Source organism: Calidris pugnax, unplaced genomic scaffold (assembly GCF_001431845.1).
Source record: "Calidris pugnax isolate Ruff unplaced genomic scaffold, ASM143184v1 scaffold9, whole genome shotgun sequence".
In the NCBI taxonomy this organism is placed as follows: Eukaryota; Metazoa; Chordata; class Aves; order Charadriiformes; family Scolopacidae; genus Calidris; species Calidris pugnax.
This window is the reverse complement of record NW_015090778.1, coordinates 1,492,380-1,507,403: the sequence shown is the minus strand read 5'-3', so window position 1 is coordinate 1,507,403 and position 15,024 is coordinate 1,492,380. Positions and strand designations below refer to the sequence as shown.

The window sequence follows — 15,024 nt, the reverse complement described above, 5'->3', positions numbered from 1 at the left end:
CATTTTTTTCCCCCATTAGTCTCAATATCTGAGAATCCATCTCCGTTAGAAAACCCACACCCCTCCTGTACAAAGAGGCATTTAAAAAAAAAAAAACCCTCAAACATTACCTTATTGTATTCAATGCCTGTAAACTGCTGGACAAAGGCACACAATGCTTCAGTCTCCAATGCAGCCTCGTTTCCTTGGGACAGCTTAGCTCTGTAGCTCTGGAAAAAAAGAACAGAATGCGAACATGAGAGCAATGTGCCTGATCTTGAATGTCAGATAGAAGCCAATTATAGAACAAAGGGCTTTGAACTGGGGAAAAAGAAAGAAAAAAATGTAGACTAAAGCTTGGGGTGAGGGAGGAAGATCCCTCAAGGACAGATTAGAAAGCAAACCCACAGGTGCCAATTGCCAAGAGCCTCGTATCCTCTGCAAAGTACAATGAATGGAAAGGAAGGCTTAAGCAAAGGTACCCCTACATGAAAATCTCGTCTTGAAGGCTCCAGGATCTTCCAGAATACACACTAATACCATGATTTACCATGGCAAGAGCAACAACATGTGTCCCAGCCCTCTCCAGTTAATGAAGACCACCCCCCATATGCTTCCACCCTTCAGCCATCCCTCATCATCCACTGTTTACAGCTGTCTCCCAACTCCCCTGTCAAGAAGAGCCTGTCAGCTTTTCAGATGGCTCACATCTCAAATAGCAAGCTCCAAGAACACAGGCCCTGATGACATGGGACAGTCCCCAGACAGATTTTCTTTGTATCTCTTACCTGAGTGTATGCAGCCACAAAGGAATGAGACCCATCAAAGAGGAATAGACTGTTGAGCGCCTGGGAAGCATTTTGTTGTGCTTGCAGTTGGGAGCACATTTCAAAGGCTACACAGGCTCCAAAGGAATATCCAGCAACGCGGTAAGGTCCTTCAGGCTGTATCTGCTTCATACAGTCAATGTAATACGCTGCCAGGCTCTGTATGCTGTCCAAGGGAGCAGCTAGAACACAGAAGAAAGTTAGAAACAGACTCTGGTAAAAAAACACTAGCAGAGACAATTACATTTTCATGAGCTCAGAAAGAACCATGTTGGAAACATCCAGGTTATTTTGAAGTTTCTAAATTATAGTTTGCAACTTATATTTTGGACAAGGAATAGTGAAGCTCCTGCTTTCCAAAGACAGGTAGAACAGCATACTTTGTTTTCTCCTGCAAGCCTATCTGCTGGCAGGGACTCCAACATCCAGTTGTTGCATTTTTCCATACATAAACTCTTCAATCTAACCTAGTACTGCCCTTGTTACCTGGGGACGTCTGACACAACCCTATGCAGACTATAGGTAGGGACTGACACTTGATTCTACACATCTAAGAGTCTAGAAACAAAGCTTTCTCTATATGAGAGATATAGATCACATATCACTGCCATATCATTCTGTGATATGGCAACTTAAATTCAGAACGTTACATTTACAAAATCAAGATGCTGAAGAACTGAGATACCTTTTGTGCACTGAAGCCCGTAGCAGGGGATGTGAAGTCTGGAGGCAAGAGTGTTGAAAACTGCAATGGATCCTTCAATGGGGTGAACGAGGAAGAGAGGCCGCTCCGTGCTCTGAACATCATTGAGACGGGTGATCGTGGGCCCTTCTGGGTTCACCAGCAAGTTGTTCAAATCTAGTTTTGGAGGTTCACCCGGGCCTGTCTTTGTCGTCTGCGATGGCTTTGATTCTTTGAAGGGAAGCACACCAGACAAACACAATTAGATTCAGGATCAGTCTTGTCACGTAGCCATAGTGCTAAAGGAGAATCCCAGGGCTGCTCTGGATTAGACCACCAGCCCACTAAATCATCAGAACACAGACAAAGGGATCTTCCTATTGTCAGTTGCTCTGCAGCAACCGCATATGCTTTTACCCTATAGTAAGTGTGACATTACATTGTTTATTCCCCAGACAAGTAAAATGTCTCAAATTATGTCTTGCACACAGCTGCATGAGAGTACCCATGCAGGCAGACACAACCCAGGCAAGAAAGCAGCTGTCATGCTCTTTCTGACGGGCCTGACCCAGTGGTCAATGCTCTTCAGTGACATGTCTGTCACTTAACCTTTTAGCTATAACCTCATTTCATGATTTGATAGAGGCTTATGTCACTAGAGAAAAAAAGCAACAGATTGGGAGCTTAATTGTTTGGACTCAGGTGAGTTGCAGCAACCCCGATCCAGACACCGTACCCTCTGCTGAACCAGACTTGGAAGAAAGTTCCCGCAGTTTGTTGATTGTAAGGAGTCGAATCTCCCTCATGGTCATAACGATGTCATAGTCTCTCTCCAGCGTCTGGCGCACCTCCACACCCATCAGGGAGTCCAAGCCCAAGTCTGCCAAGGAGCTCTCAGCATTCAGACTACTCACATCACGGACACCTGAAGAAAAAAGCAGCACATTAACGAAAGGCCGATTTCTTTTCGGCTCAGGCCTCTCTGACAGTCTTCTCATCTTCCTTCTAAACCCTGAATAAATTGCAGCTACCTCAATTACCTCAATAATACCCTCAATTACCTTTGAGGGCCATCAATGCTTTCACAAGTCACCCCTTCCACAACTCATATCTGGTTGTATGGGAATCTAGTTCTTAGAGCACATTAAATGTGGACAGCTTTATGATAGGGGATACATCAGTCTCAGCTAAATAACTGTGACCTTTGTCACTTCAGCTCTAGACCCAAGTTCAGAACAGTCTGCAAATGTAATTTCACATACTGGAGGCTCGAACAGAAACTGCAGTCCTAGACATAACACAACTAATCCTCAGTTACAACATGAGATTAACAGTTATCAGTGTTGATGATGGCTGATTGCAGCACTTGATGTCTATCACATCAGAGGAGGTGGAGATTCATCTAGTCTTCATCACCTCTTCCCCTTCAGTTTTCACACTGCTCAAGTCTCTCACCCTTTCCTTACCTGTAAGGGACTTCTCATACCAATACTTGCATCTACAGCTCTTCCTCCCCTCCTCCACCTTATGCTGCCCCACGTTACCACCCTCCCTACCATTGGGCTTCTTACTAGCTTCTCCCTTTGTCTTCTTCCCATGTTCTCCCCTTCCAAACTAACTCTACGGCTGGCACAATTTCCCAGACACTTTCCTATGACTTATAAAAGCCATGTCTGTTCTCCGAGGTCAGATTTGCTGTCAGTTCCTGTACACAATTCCTTAGCTGATGAGACTGTCTTTAGTTTATCGGTCCCTCTTCTGGTAGAAAACAAAGAGTACATACTTCAGTCTGCAAAATGGGCAATGAAAGTGGGGCATAGTAGGGTTGCCAGAGGTTATTCACTTTCAACAGTATGTAGTATGGTAGTGTATTCTCTAAGTACATAAAAGCTACTTTTTGGCACATGGGCACATCCCAAGGTGAACACTTCAAAACTGGAATAGTACCCAGAAAGTCAGTCATGAATTTGCCCTATTATGTGCTATCCCAGAACTTTCCTTTTTAGGGCTGTTCCTGTTGTCTTATTAGGACAAGGGGAAATGGCCTCCGGTTGCACCAGGGGAGGTTTAGGATGGATATTAGGAAAAATTTCTTCACAGAAAGTGTTAACAAGCATTGGAGCAGGGAAGTGGTTGAATCACCATCCCTGGAGGTATTTAAAAGATAGGTAGAGCTAGATGCGGTGCTGAGGGACATAGTTTAGTGATGGCTTTGGTACTGCTGGGTTAATGGTCAAGCTTGATGATCTTAGAAGTCCCTTCCAACCTAGGCAATTCTATGATACCATTGACACTATTTGGAGAAAGGCACCAGTCCACTCTAAACAAAACCCAAGAAACTGAAGTGTGTGCACACATGTATGTAAATACACTAAGGGAGAAAAGCCCACACTGCAGAAACAAATTGATTATTGGAGAAAAGGAGCAGTGTAAAGGAAAAAAACCCAAGCAAATAGTCCCACACCACAAGAATCAGGAGGAGATGCTGAACAGAGCACCTACAGCAGTACCACTGCTTTCCAGAAGCATGGAGATGGTAGACACTGCCCAGCAGTGCTTGTCTGACAGCACTTACCCAGGATGTGAGCAACAGCTTCTACAAGATCCCGTTGACTGCCTCCTTCAGTTTTCACAGAGACCTTCTCTGCTAGGACAAAACTGGACATGACAGGATGAGGCTGATTCAGGAAGACATCAAGGACCTCCATGCATGAGCTGATTTGCTGGGGAAGAGTACCCCCAACCACAACGTCATTGTTTCCCATTGTCCTCAGAAGGATACCCACATCACCAATGGCTCCCCATTGGATTGCCAGGCCTGGAAGAGAAATCAAAAGAAAGAACACACTGTGAAACCAACTAAATGTCTTCAACATTTGTTATCATTCCAGAGAAGTGCACAGGTCTCCAGGGAGCTGATTCTCCTCTGGATATCTGGTGGGATAGATTATTCTGCACCATGAGTAAAGTCATCTTACCTGGCAGTCCATCGTGATGTCTCTGCTCACAGATACGCTCCATGGTAGAATTGGCAAAGCCATAATTACTTTGCCCAGCATTTCCTCTTCCACAGCTTACAGAGGAGAACACAACAAAATAGTCCAGGTCTGGACACTTCTTACGAGTCACCCTTGGAGCAGAGCAGGAGAGAGAAATCCCATTAGAAAAACCTGCTAACTATGTGTTACTGTGGAAGGCTAGCGTGAGACCAAAACTGCTAAGTTTGATCAGCATTGAGACCATAAAAGCAGTTCAGATTTGTCCCTTCTACAGACACTTACCAATCCAGATGAATGGTGCCTGAATACTTGGGCTTGTTAACCTCCATGAATAATTCTGGGGTCTGATTTTCAATCATGCCATCTCTAAGGACCTATTGGGGAGGAAGAGAAGAAAAAAGAATAAAGAGGTGCAGTTTCAGAATCTCCAGTTTCTCCATTTAAATCCACCATGTGGTTTGAGACGTGAAGGGATATCACTACACAATGCATTTTTGTCACTTTAAAGTACAGACATATCCTGGATGTCCTGAAATATGACAAATGGCTTTTGTTAAGTCTGTTTTTTTTTTTTCATTATTGCCACTGCAGCCTTCAACTGGAAAGTTCTGTATGGGATTTTTCTTGTCCCCAGGGGTCTCAGACAACATTCATCTTATTCCCAGAACTGAGCCTGCTGGCCAAATAATGTTGCTTCCTGGGGGAAGGGGCCAGACCTGTAAGCCTTTAGTCACCAGGTATGGCCAAAGTAGATTGTCTGTTGAAACACAACCTAAAACTGTGTGAAGCCTACTGCCCTCCATAAAAAACCCACTTGCACAGCTGCTGTCTTTTACAAGTCTTAAGTCTTTTTGTCACTTACCACAGCCAAATTAAAGATGCCTCCAACTGGGCCAAGCTGCAAAGCTTCTTCTATTAGTTTCTGTGTTCCTTCTAGTGTCCCAATATCACTGGTAGATACCAACACTTGGACTCCCAGTGACTTCCACTCTTCAACACGCTTAGCCTGATAGCCTACAAAAAATAAAGGTGAACAGCGCCTGTGATGAAGCACTCAAACCAGAAGGCTTTAGGTAACCTGTTCCTTATGCTTTTCTGACTAGATAGTGACTAAATAGGGATTGATTCAGCTTCAAGTTTGTTGTTTGTAATCACTTGAGATTGAGAAATATTCTAAATAGATTGAAGTGGAAGAGAGAGTTGGGAGAACGTAAGGTGGCAGGAGAAGAAAAAGTACAACAGTGAAGGGAAATCAACGTGAATTTGGATACTGAGACAGGAAAGAATGACTAGATTAGAGCAAGGCAGACTGTAGCACAACCAGAACTTGAGAAGTATAAATATTTTATCTAGGTGTTTGTACAAGTGGTGCAATTGCAAACTTGCAAATAGGAAGAAGAAATCTATAGAGACAAAAGATTTGTTACAACTGAATTTGTATGAGGAAACACTGAAGACTACCACTGATAATTCTCAATGCTGCAACTGGAATCAAACTAATAGCTTAAAACCGAGTAAAAATGCTTACTGATGTTATCAGATAGCTCATCTGTAAAGATGAGCCCTACTATCTGAAGAAGCACAGAAGCATCCCCACATACAACTTGAAGAACAGAGCATCTTTAACAAGGAGTTATAGGCCTTTCCTGGTGGCACATGATCCATCACCCTACAGCCACCGCACAAGACAGTGAGGTGGCTGGATACAGACTTTGCAGAGGGGGTAAGAGGAAAGTGGCAGAAAAAATTCTGGGTAAGACAGAAAATAGGTTGATAGAATTAGGAACCACAAAGATCAGGAGAGACATGTTTGGAAGAGGTCTAGTTAAAAGATACTTCCTCCTTTAGAATAAAGAAAAAGCTTGTTTGAAGTAAGAGAGCATATACAAGAGGAACGAAAAGACATCAAGACATTATTATTTGTTGACAGGACACTTAAAAATGGAAAGAAACTACAACATGAGGGCTTCTGAAAGGCAGTCATGTTCCCTGTTCCTTTACAGTTTTTGCTTACCAGTTCGTATGCCAGAACGAGATGTCAGTATAAGCTTCTGTGCTCCTCTCTCAACCAGCCACTGTGCCAACTCAAGCCCAAATCCTCCTAGGCCCCCTGTGATGATGTAAGACTTGGTAGGTGGACAGGAGGTTCGGGAGATAGCAGAGACTTTCATTGGCTCAGGCCTTCTTAAAGTTTGTTCCTTTTCCTCTTCTTGGACCTTACCCCCACAAAGAAAAAAAAAAGAAAAAGAAGAAAAAGAGTAGTTAAGATTAGATACACAATGCATTTCTTATTTTTCTACACTGTGCTCCTTCAAGCAATGAAAATGAACCCTTTAGACTCAGTAACAGGCTTGACAGTTACATACATTACGGTGTCAGCAGTAAAACCAGCAACTTTGTGCTGTCCTAGTTATACTTCAACTGGATCAAAATACCCAATAAAGTCACCCACAGAAGATGACAGATGCATCAGAGAATCAAAGTCATTATCTCATTACCTTGATCATTACTTTGCCAATGTGTTTTCCTTGTGCCATGAACCTGAAGGCAGCTTCCACCTCCTCTTTGTTGAAGACTGTACTCCTCAGGGGCTTTACTACACCATCTTTTATGCCTTTTGTCAGCAACTGTGATACTAATTCCCACTCCTCGTTTTCACCCTCAAAGATTGAATCTAGTAGGATCCCATGAAATGCCACATTCTTGAGGAAGAGAGCCATTCCTAGAAAAAGCGGTTTGGTTATCAGCTGATGCTACTGACATTTCAAAACAATCTATCTTTGGCTTCAGAAACACTTCTGGGTAGGCCAGCAGTGTAAGAGCAAGGAGTAAAGCAGGCAGTAGTTGCTAGAATTCTACGTTTTTCAAACTCAGGCACTTAGACTAGATAATCATTGCAGGTCCCTTCCAACTGGAACTATCATATTCTATTCAAAATGGCATAGACATTTATTGCAAGAACAAATCAAGGTTCTCTGTAGTTATCTGAAAAATTCCAATTACTTTCACTCTACAAATGATCAAGTTTAGCCAGAACAGAGGGCAAAACTGCAACCTATATAGTTATGAAGTTCATTTCTTAAAGTTTCATACTGTGCTTATCTATTACAAATGGGCACGTTACACCCCAAAACATTTATAAGTCAAGTCCAACAGATCTATGAATCCACAAGCTAACAGACAGTGAATCCTGACTCTTAATACCTCCATATCCAAACACTTTGTAGGCAGCATGTCTTACATCGAAACAAGTATTCCACCTAAAGGCTTTTCTAAATTTGAAAGTTAGTCTGTGCTAAGATAGCAGCTTGTGCTTACTTAAAGCTAACGATGTATTTCCCAACACCCCATCTTACCAAGCTGACTGTTGTTAGACAGATCAAATTTGCCTATTTCCAAAAAGCGCCCATGTCGAGCAAGACAACGCAGACTGGCTTGGAGCTTCTCTTCTGCCAAGGAATTTAACACGAGGTTGACACCTGCAATAAAACAAGAAGAAACTATTTAATAAACTCAGCTCTGCAGAGAGCCTAAACCTGTTTTCTAGCGACTCATGTTGTCTTTAGAAAGCCAACTGTGTAACGTGGCATGGCTAACAAAAGAAAGAAAAGTATTCCTTGAACTTACCTTTTCCGTTGGTAACTCGCAGTATATGTTGCTCAAAGGCAGTATTTCGGGAGCTGGCAAAGCTATTAGCATCCAGTTGTGGGAATCTTGCTTGGAGATACTCACGTTTCTCAGTAGAGCCTTGAAGTAGAAGACAGGTTGAGTGATGCCAGTATTCTTACATTCATTTTTTTTTTTCTTAATGATGAAATAGCTCATTTTTATCTTTTCCCAAAGACTGCAAGTACCATCAAGCACTTGCTTCAGAGCTCTCAGGGAGTCAAAGGCTGTCTATTGTTACTGCTCATTTATGAGCCAGAACAAGGACCAGAAACACACCAAGTCTGACAATGGATAGACATTCCTTGATCATGTTACTGAATTTAAAGTTAAGAAGCCTTGATTCTCTTCTGTACATTTGATTATCTACCTCTGTACACTATATAAATTTGTCTGTACTGTGGAAGTTTCAAAAGTATAGTCAGTAGCTTTATCTATCATGTATTCTGTTCTGAGTCTAGAAATTAGATCAATGTCACAGAATATTATACTGGGTGGAAAAAGTATACATATGTGTTTTTATATATACACACATGCACGTCCACACACAGAGACACTTCCTCTATTTATTGTATGTATTTCCCCCCCCTCCCCAGACGTTGGGCCCTCAGCACTCACCTACAGTAGTAAAGACACGGCAGCCCATGCTGAGGGCAATAGCAATGGCTGCTTGGCCCACACCTCCTGAGCCAGAGTGAATGAGGATACTCTCACCCTTCTTCATACCACCTCGGACCACCAAGGCATAATAAGCGGTGGCATAAACAACAGGGACTGAAGCTGCTTCTTCCATGGTCCTAAAGAGCAAAGTAAAAGAGAAGAGATTCTGAGCCTTGAAAAACACTACTAGATTCTCCTGATGAAGTTTGCTTTACTACAATGGAAAGATTAAACTGTCCTGACAGACCAGAAAGTATTACCGGCTCTCAATCATACACGAGACTGGCACAGCTGCCAAGCACAGCCAAGAGTTCCATTATTCTGCAAAAATATTTTAGTAACTAACCAGTAACACAACCAACACCAAATATACTGGAATATATGCAGCATATACTGAAACACATGGAGCTAGGAGCCCGAGAAAGAGATGAGAACTTTGTGCAAGCCACTGTGCACAACCAGGACTCATCTCCCACAGTGAATCTCAGCCAAATCCTACAGCTGCTCCGGAGACAATAGCCCTGTTCCCATTTCCCAGAAGGGAATGTACCCTCCGTGCAGTCCTCTGGTCTGATCAGGGTTGTCACTAGCCTCAGGCAGGAAGGCAAATCATAACCACATACACAAAGCAGAAAACAGAAGTTGACCTACCAGTTTTTAGGCACCTCCCACAGAAACTTCTTCTCACAGTCTACCACTGTAGCCAGCCCCTTGGCTGGCACCAGTCCCATCACCCTCCTTCCAGACAGGTCCCGTCCCGAGAACTCCATGCCCAGCATGCACTGCTGCAGAGCCCAGTTACCTGGAAGAAGGTAAACACTATTTACAAAGGAAATTTCTCTTCTAAAACCCCTTGGTTAATAATTTACTACAACAGTAGTCCCTGAAAGCTGAAACTCTTAAGAACAAGTGTAACACAAAAGGGCTTGTTCTCATTAAATCTTACTCTCTATCCTTGATGAAATTGCTTTAGTTTCCCTTTTTCATCTGAAATTTCACACAAACATCCTGTTTCAGAGGCAATTTTGTTCCTCTTTGAAAAAAAAAAATACAAACCACGATACATAAGCTAGAAAGGATGATAACATCAAGAATAGCTTTACTGTAAAACCTTGATTTTTGCAAACACCCATTTTAGGCAGAGACTAATCTCAGATACTAAGAGAAACCCAGCTCTAGTCAAGATGCCCATAACAATCTCCAGATGCACTTTTTTTCATGTGCGTGTCCTCTCCTTTCAATCAAGCTTTAAAACCATTCAGTAGACATTACGTGAATTCTTAACTCCCTATAAGGGAAGATATTATCATCTCCATTTTGCACACAGGAGATTATTTCACCTTGCCTTTTCCTTCCCTAAAAGCAAAGCACGTCCAGTGGCGTGGCAGCATGAAACTTCAACATTCTCACCTCTGTATGCACCTTGCCCATCTCCGGAATCTCTATTAAGTCATTTCACCTCACATTTGATATCTATGCAATAGGGCTAGTAATGGTTCCTCACAGCAAGGTTAGCACAGCTAATATTCAGGAGATCGTGTGAATGATCTCTAGGACAGAACATAAACACATTTTCTCTAATTTAAACTCACCAGGGATAGCATCTGGAGAAAGCTTTCCTGTCGCCAGCATAATGTCCCGGAAATTGAGAGATGCATAATAGACTTTGCAGAGCTGAACATTAGGATTAGTTGCACGGAAGTGTCGAAGCGGGGAGACGATCCAACGAAGAGATGAGAGGTCTCCACGTGTCAACACATTCACATAGGCATATTCTGTCAGCTCCTGAGGTTGCGCTGCAGAAGGAACAATAAGAACTTTACACAGGCACATACTTTCCAGATTAAATTCCTTGTGTAATCGCTACCTCCTCCTCCGTTTGCTCTCCAGAAAGCCCTTTCTTACCATGCAATTCTACCCCTGTCCCAAATAGCTCATCCCTCCTCCTGGCACCAGAAAATGCTATGGTTCACTCTGACTCTGAGCAGAAGAATTCCAAATTACCCATTAAAAAGTAATAAATTGTAGGAGTAACAGCTACTGATTTTCTATTTGAAGTCCATTCAGCCTCAAGGCCCTGTAAGTGATACTCAGGTCTCAAAGGAGTTACCTTGCTGCAATGGGAGATGCCTGAAGGAGCCCCACTTTCCATCACGATATACATTCATCACCAGGTCCCTCTGAAGAATCTTCTGCATCTCCGGGGAAGAGAGACTCGTGGGTGGGACAGTTGATGAAGGGTTCAAGTTGGAAACAAACACACACCTAGGAGCCAAGAGTTGACATATTGTTTGTTTTGCTATTGGTTTGAAAGGAGCCTAACACAAAAAAGTCTAATCTCCAACTGTGACTCAAGGCCACACTTACATACCTGATTCTGTGGCCTTCTGCTTCAAGGCGAAGGCAGTTCACCATTCCCAAAACACCCGAGTTCCCACAACTGGTGGCAGTCAACCACACAGGCTGTTCTGATGGGTCAGCCAAGATCTCCTGCAGGACAAATGCCACACTGTTTTACTAGGAGCCACATAGGAAACAGCCCTCATATACTTAATTAAGGCAGAGATTAATAACTTCTACTTTAAGAAAAGTAACGGAACACACTTCTTTTAATGCTGCTAAATATCTCATTTAGAATGTGTAATGATTTAGAAATTCAGGTATCTAGGACACAGGAATTCTTACCTTTAAGGAATCAACCCACTTAAAGTGGGTCTCATCTATTGGCAGAAAAACGGGTGTTTTGTTAGGGACTTGCCGGCGACACAAGAAAATAACAGAGCCAAAGAAGGATTTCTTCATGGCAACCAGATTCAGTGAGGCTTTGCTGAACAAGCTCTCCCACTCTGCCTGTCAAATCAGGTAAAACAACAGTTAACAGGAAAGTTAAAAGTCAATTAAACACACAAGTCACATCTACACTTCACATTGAGTCTCCTCAAAGACTGCTTCATCAGGAACAACAAGCCCTGTCCACTTTTTCTTGCTTTTGCTTGAAATTTTGCATCTGTTGTGTAGTGTCTCAGTACAAATATACATTTGGTTAATATAACAGTATTTTATCCATGTCTAGACTATTCCTTCTTCCCTGAAAGATCCTCAGAAAGCAGTAGTAAAAGTATCTTGAAACCCTGGTTAGGGAACTAGTCTTACCACACTACCAGGTGTGCAACAACCAGACCAGTGACCAAATCCCACAGGGTGCTTGAACATATCTAAAATTTAATTCCAGCAGCAAGGCACACCTCCAAAGACAGAGATCCCAACAGAGAAAGTAACAGACTGGTAACATCTAAACTCAGTGGTTTTAGTTCTATGTCACATAAGCCCTGTCTGCAATCAAAAAAGTAAAGGAGGACAGAGGAAACATGAAAAACCAAGTCAGCAGCAGGGGCTGGGGAGAAGGAACCAACCATTAGCAGGGAAGAAGCACCTGTACACATAAGTTACATTGGAACAGCCCTACAGAACAATGAAAGAATGAAAATGTATGTATGGAATATGCAGAAATACCAAAGCTCCACTATCTGAATGAAATAAAGATTACTTCAGTCTCTGAGAAAAGCAACCATTTGCTTTTCATTTGCCAGGCACAAAACAGAGGAAGATTTCCACAGTACAATCCCTTATATCAAGGGCTAGGGACAGTGTCCCTGTCTAGAAAACTAAGATCTATGTTAAGTCCTGTCCACTCTTGCCTGCATAATGTAATTTTCTTTAGAAAAGGTGCATTCAACTCACATGTATCATATCCAAGAGATTTGGTAATACCGGGCTACTGACCCTTATGACAGATACAGGTTTTAAGTTATCAGCTTCAGTAGTATCTCACAGTCTTTTTTATCCCCCACTTCACTAAGTAAGATGCTAATCTGAAGAACTCACCCTATCTTCTCAAACCTCCTTGAGAAGTCTTTGCAGAAAGTAAAGAGCTAGAATCCAACTACCACAGCCCAGAATTACAAGCAAGAAAGTCAAACTATTAGAATCACTACTCTCTTATTCTAAAAGAAGAGCTGAGAGGCTACAGCCACTCCATTCAGTAATAACACGTGTTCTGTAGAGGGGCAGTTTCCCCGTTACTGCTTAGTCCAATGGCTGCCAAGAGAAAGAGATGTCCCAGTTCCCACCCTCACCCTGGCAACTCACTCTCCTCCTCTTGAACCAGTTGGTATTAGTTCATCTGCGTGTTATACTGGTTTGCAGATATGAAGCAGACACCCTGCCCTCCAGCACCCTACTTCCAAGGGCTTATTTTGCTGTATCTCATTACAGGATCGGATAAAGTGGGGAGGAAGGGAAGGAAATAAAAAGTAAAAAAGAAAAATACAAGAGAAAAGCCTTCCTTTCCAGGAGCACTTCAGTGTTAGAACTGAACTAGATTGTAAAGCAGTAGCATTTTAGGATGCTGTGGTGATAAAACTGTACCCTGCCCAATAATGCAGCAGGTATTTTTATTTTAGCTGGAAAGAAGTTGTCCTGGCCAGTGTTTTCATACAGATTATACAGATACACAAATGACAACGAATAATTTTCAGTGCATTAAGGCACTCCTGACTGAACTCACAGTTTACTCTCCCAGCCCAACATGTGGAAATTCACAACTCTTCTGAAATAGTGCTTATTACATATTCCTGCAGAGGGCCTCAATAGAGAGTGATGTAAGTGATGCCCAATCTACATTCATCACAAGAGCATCTGCAAGCAACAGACTCCAGACTATCCACTGAGGAAGTACTTCTTCCAGGAGACTTACCTCGCTCAGGAACTTGTGTTTCTGCTGTAGATCTGGCTTGGTAAGGAAACTGACAGTTTCTCCAAGAGTTTGTCCTTTAAGCAGGGTGTGCACCAAAACAAACCCTCCTTCTTTAGTGGCAGCTGCCAGGTTAGAGAGAATTTCAGCAGTGTTCCCTAGAACACTTGTGGAACAGTTGTACACCACCAGGTCAGCATTGGTCAGGTTTCCAGAGGGAGGGCTGGAGGGATCCCACTGGCTCAAGGAAACTCCAGCATCTTGTAGCTCTTTTTCTTTAGCTGAAAGAGTTTCCAGGATGGGGTCAGTGGCAACATAGTCCAACTGCAACAGGGGCTGAGTATTCAGCATGCTTTTGACACGAGAGAACAGATGTCCACTTCCTGCAAGAGCCTGTGAGAAAAGAAGGGGAAGGAAAAGGGGAAACCAAAGTTGAAACATGAATGATACCCAGAAATTTTAACTGTAACAACAGAAGTAGAAGATCTGGGAAGCCTGGAAACACTAGTTATGGTCCCATCCCAGGCTACAGCTAACCTCGATTATCTTCATCCTGTGACTGGTCATGTTCTCCAATGCCACATCCAGGCAAGTCTTCAACTCCACAGAATCTAGTAATCCATTGAGAAGAGGGTCATCCTGCAGGTGCATTCTCTCTCGAGTCACGATCTGTTCCAGCTCAGAAAGGAGGTTTCCATTCAGTTCAAGCCGGCAGATTTCAGCGAGGATATGCTGAAGGCCCTTCTGTGTGGGTGAGGACTCTGAAGCAGACACTGCAGTCTCTAACCCAGGGATGACTAACTTGACCCCATGCACTGCCACCTTAGCCTTTAAGTTCACAATTAGATCTGTGGAATGGAACAGAAGAGAAATGAAACAGTCATATTTTCCAAAGATTTCTTTTCCTCTTTGCCCCTATTTGCTGTACCAGCTGATGAGCACCACAAATTACAGCATCTTATATCATTATCCTACACACAAAGATACAGCGCAGGCTCCTGTACATCCACATGATCACATATCATGCAGTAGTTGTCACAAAGCTTACTTGGTTGGAGGCTGCAGGACAGTCTAAAATACCCAAATTACCCATGGTAAGACTGACAAAGAGCACAACAAACAGAAAACCTCTGACAGGTTTAGGGAGATGGAGGGAAATTACCATTTTCCCACAGATACTAAAATAATTTTTTGCATTATAAGCAGATGAAAAATAGCTCATCCTGAGATCAGAAAGAGCATTATGAAAAATAAAATAACAATCTCACTACAGCATATGTAAAAGACTTTGGGGACAGTATTTGGACACTGCAGAAAAAAGTGAAAACTTCAAAATCTATCACCAAATCAAAGCCTGTGTGAAGACACTACACACATACAGAGTGATAGAATTGCTGTCTTAAGATATAGCAAGATTCATCACTAGAGTAAGAACTTCTGAAAAAGTAGTAACTTTTT

The 15,024-nt window shown here is 42.6% G+C and overlaps 1 protein-coding gene across 1 annotated transcript in view; it reads right to left on the bottom strand.

Moving 5' to 3' along the window:
* FASN (fatty acid synthase) overlaps positions 1-15,024 on the bottom strand; it is a 42,917-nt gene that overhangs the window by 4,379 nt on the left and 23,514 nt on the right. Inside the window, exons 22-41 of the mRNA XM_014952433.1 lie at positions 14,104-14,414; positions 13,570-13,959; positions 11,499-11,663; positions 11,185-11,303; positions 10,924-11,078; positions 10,406-10,609; positions 9,465-9,615; positions 8,772-8,950; positions 8,115-8,234; positions 7,844-7,966; positions 6,986-7,209; positions 6,502-6,703; positions 5,350-5,501; positions 4,770-4,861; positions 4,467-4,618; positions 4,064-4,306; positions 2,225-2,413; positions 1,492-1,719; positions 768-988; positions 111-209 (exon numbers count right to left, since the gene is read on the bottom strand). Of these exons, the coding sequence (XP_014807919.1) occupies positions 111-209; positions 768-988; positions 1,492-1,719; positions 2,225-2,413; positions 4,064-4,306; positions 4,467-4,618; positions 4,770-4,861; positions 5,350-5,501; positions 6,502-6,703; positions 6,986-7,209; positions 7,844-7,966; positions 8,115-8,234; positions 8,772-8,950; positions 9,465-9,615; positions 10,406-10,609; positions 10,924-11,078; positions 11,185-11,303; positions 11,499-11,663; positions 13,570-13,959; positions 14,104-14,414 (3,719 nt within the window). The remainder of the gene's footprint in view (positions 1-110; positions 210-767; positions 989-1,491; positions 1,720-2,224; positions 2,414-4,063; positions 4,307-4,466; positions 4,619-4,769; positions 4,862-5,349; positions 5,502-6,501; positions 6,704-6,985; positions 7,210-7,843; positions 7,967-8,114; positions 8,235-8,771; positions 8,951-9,464; positions 9,616-10,405; positions 10,610-10,923; positions 11,079-11,184; positions 11,304-11,498; positions 11,664-13,569; positions 13,960-14,103; positions 14,415-15,024) is intronic.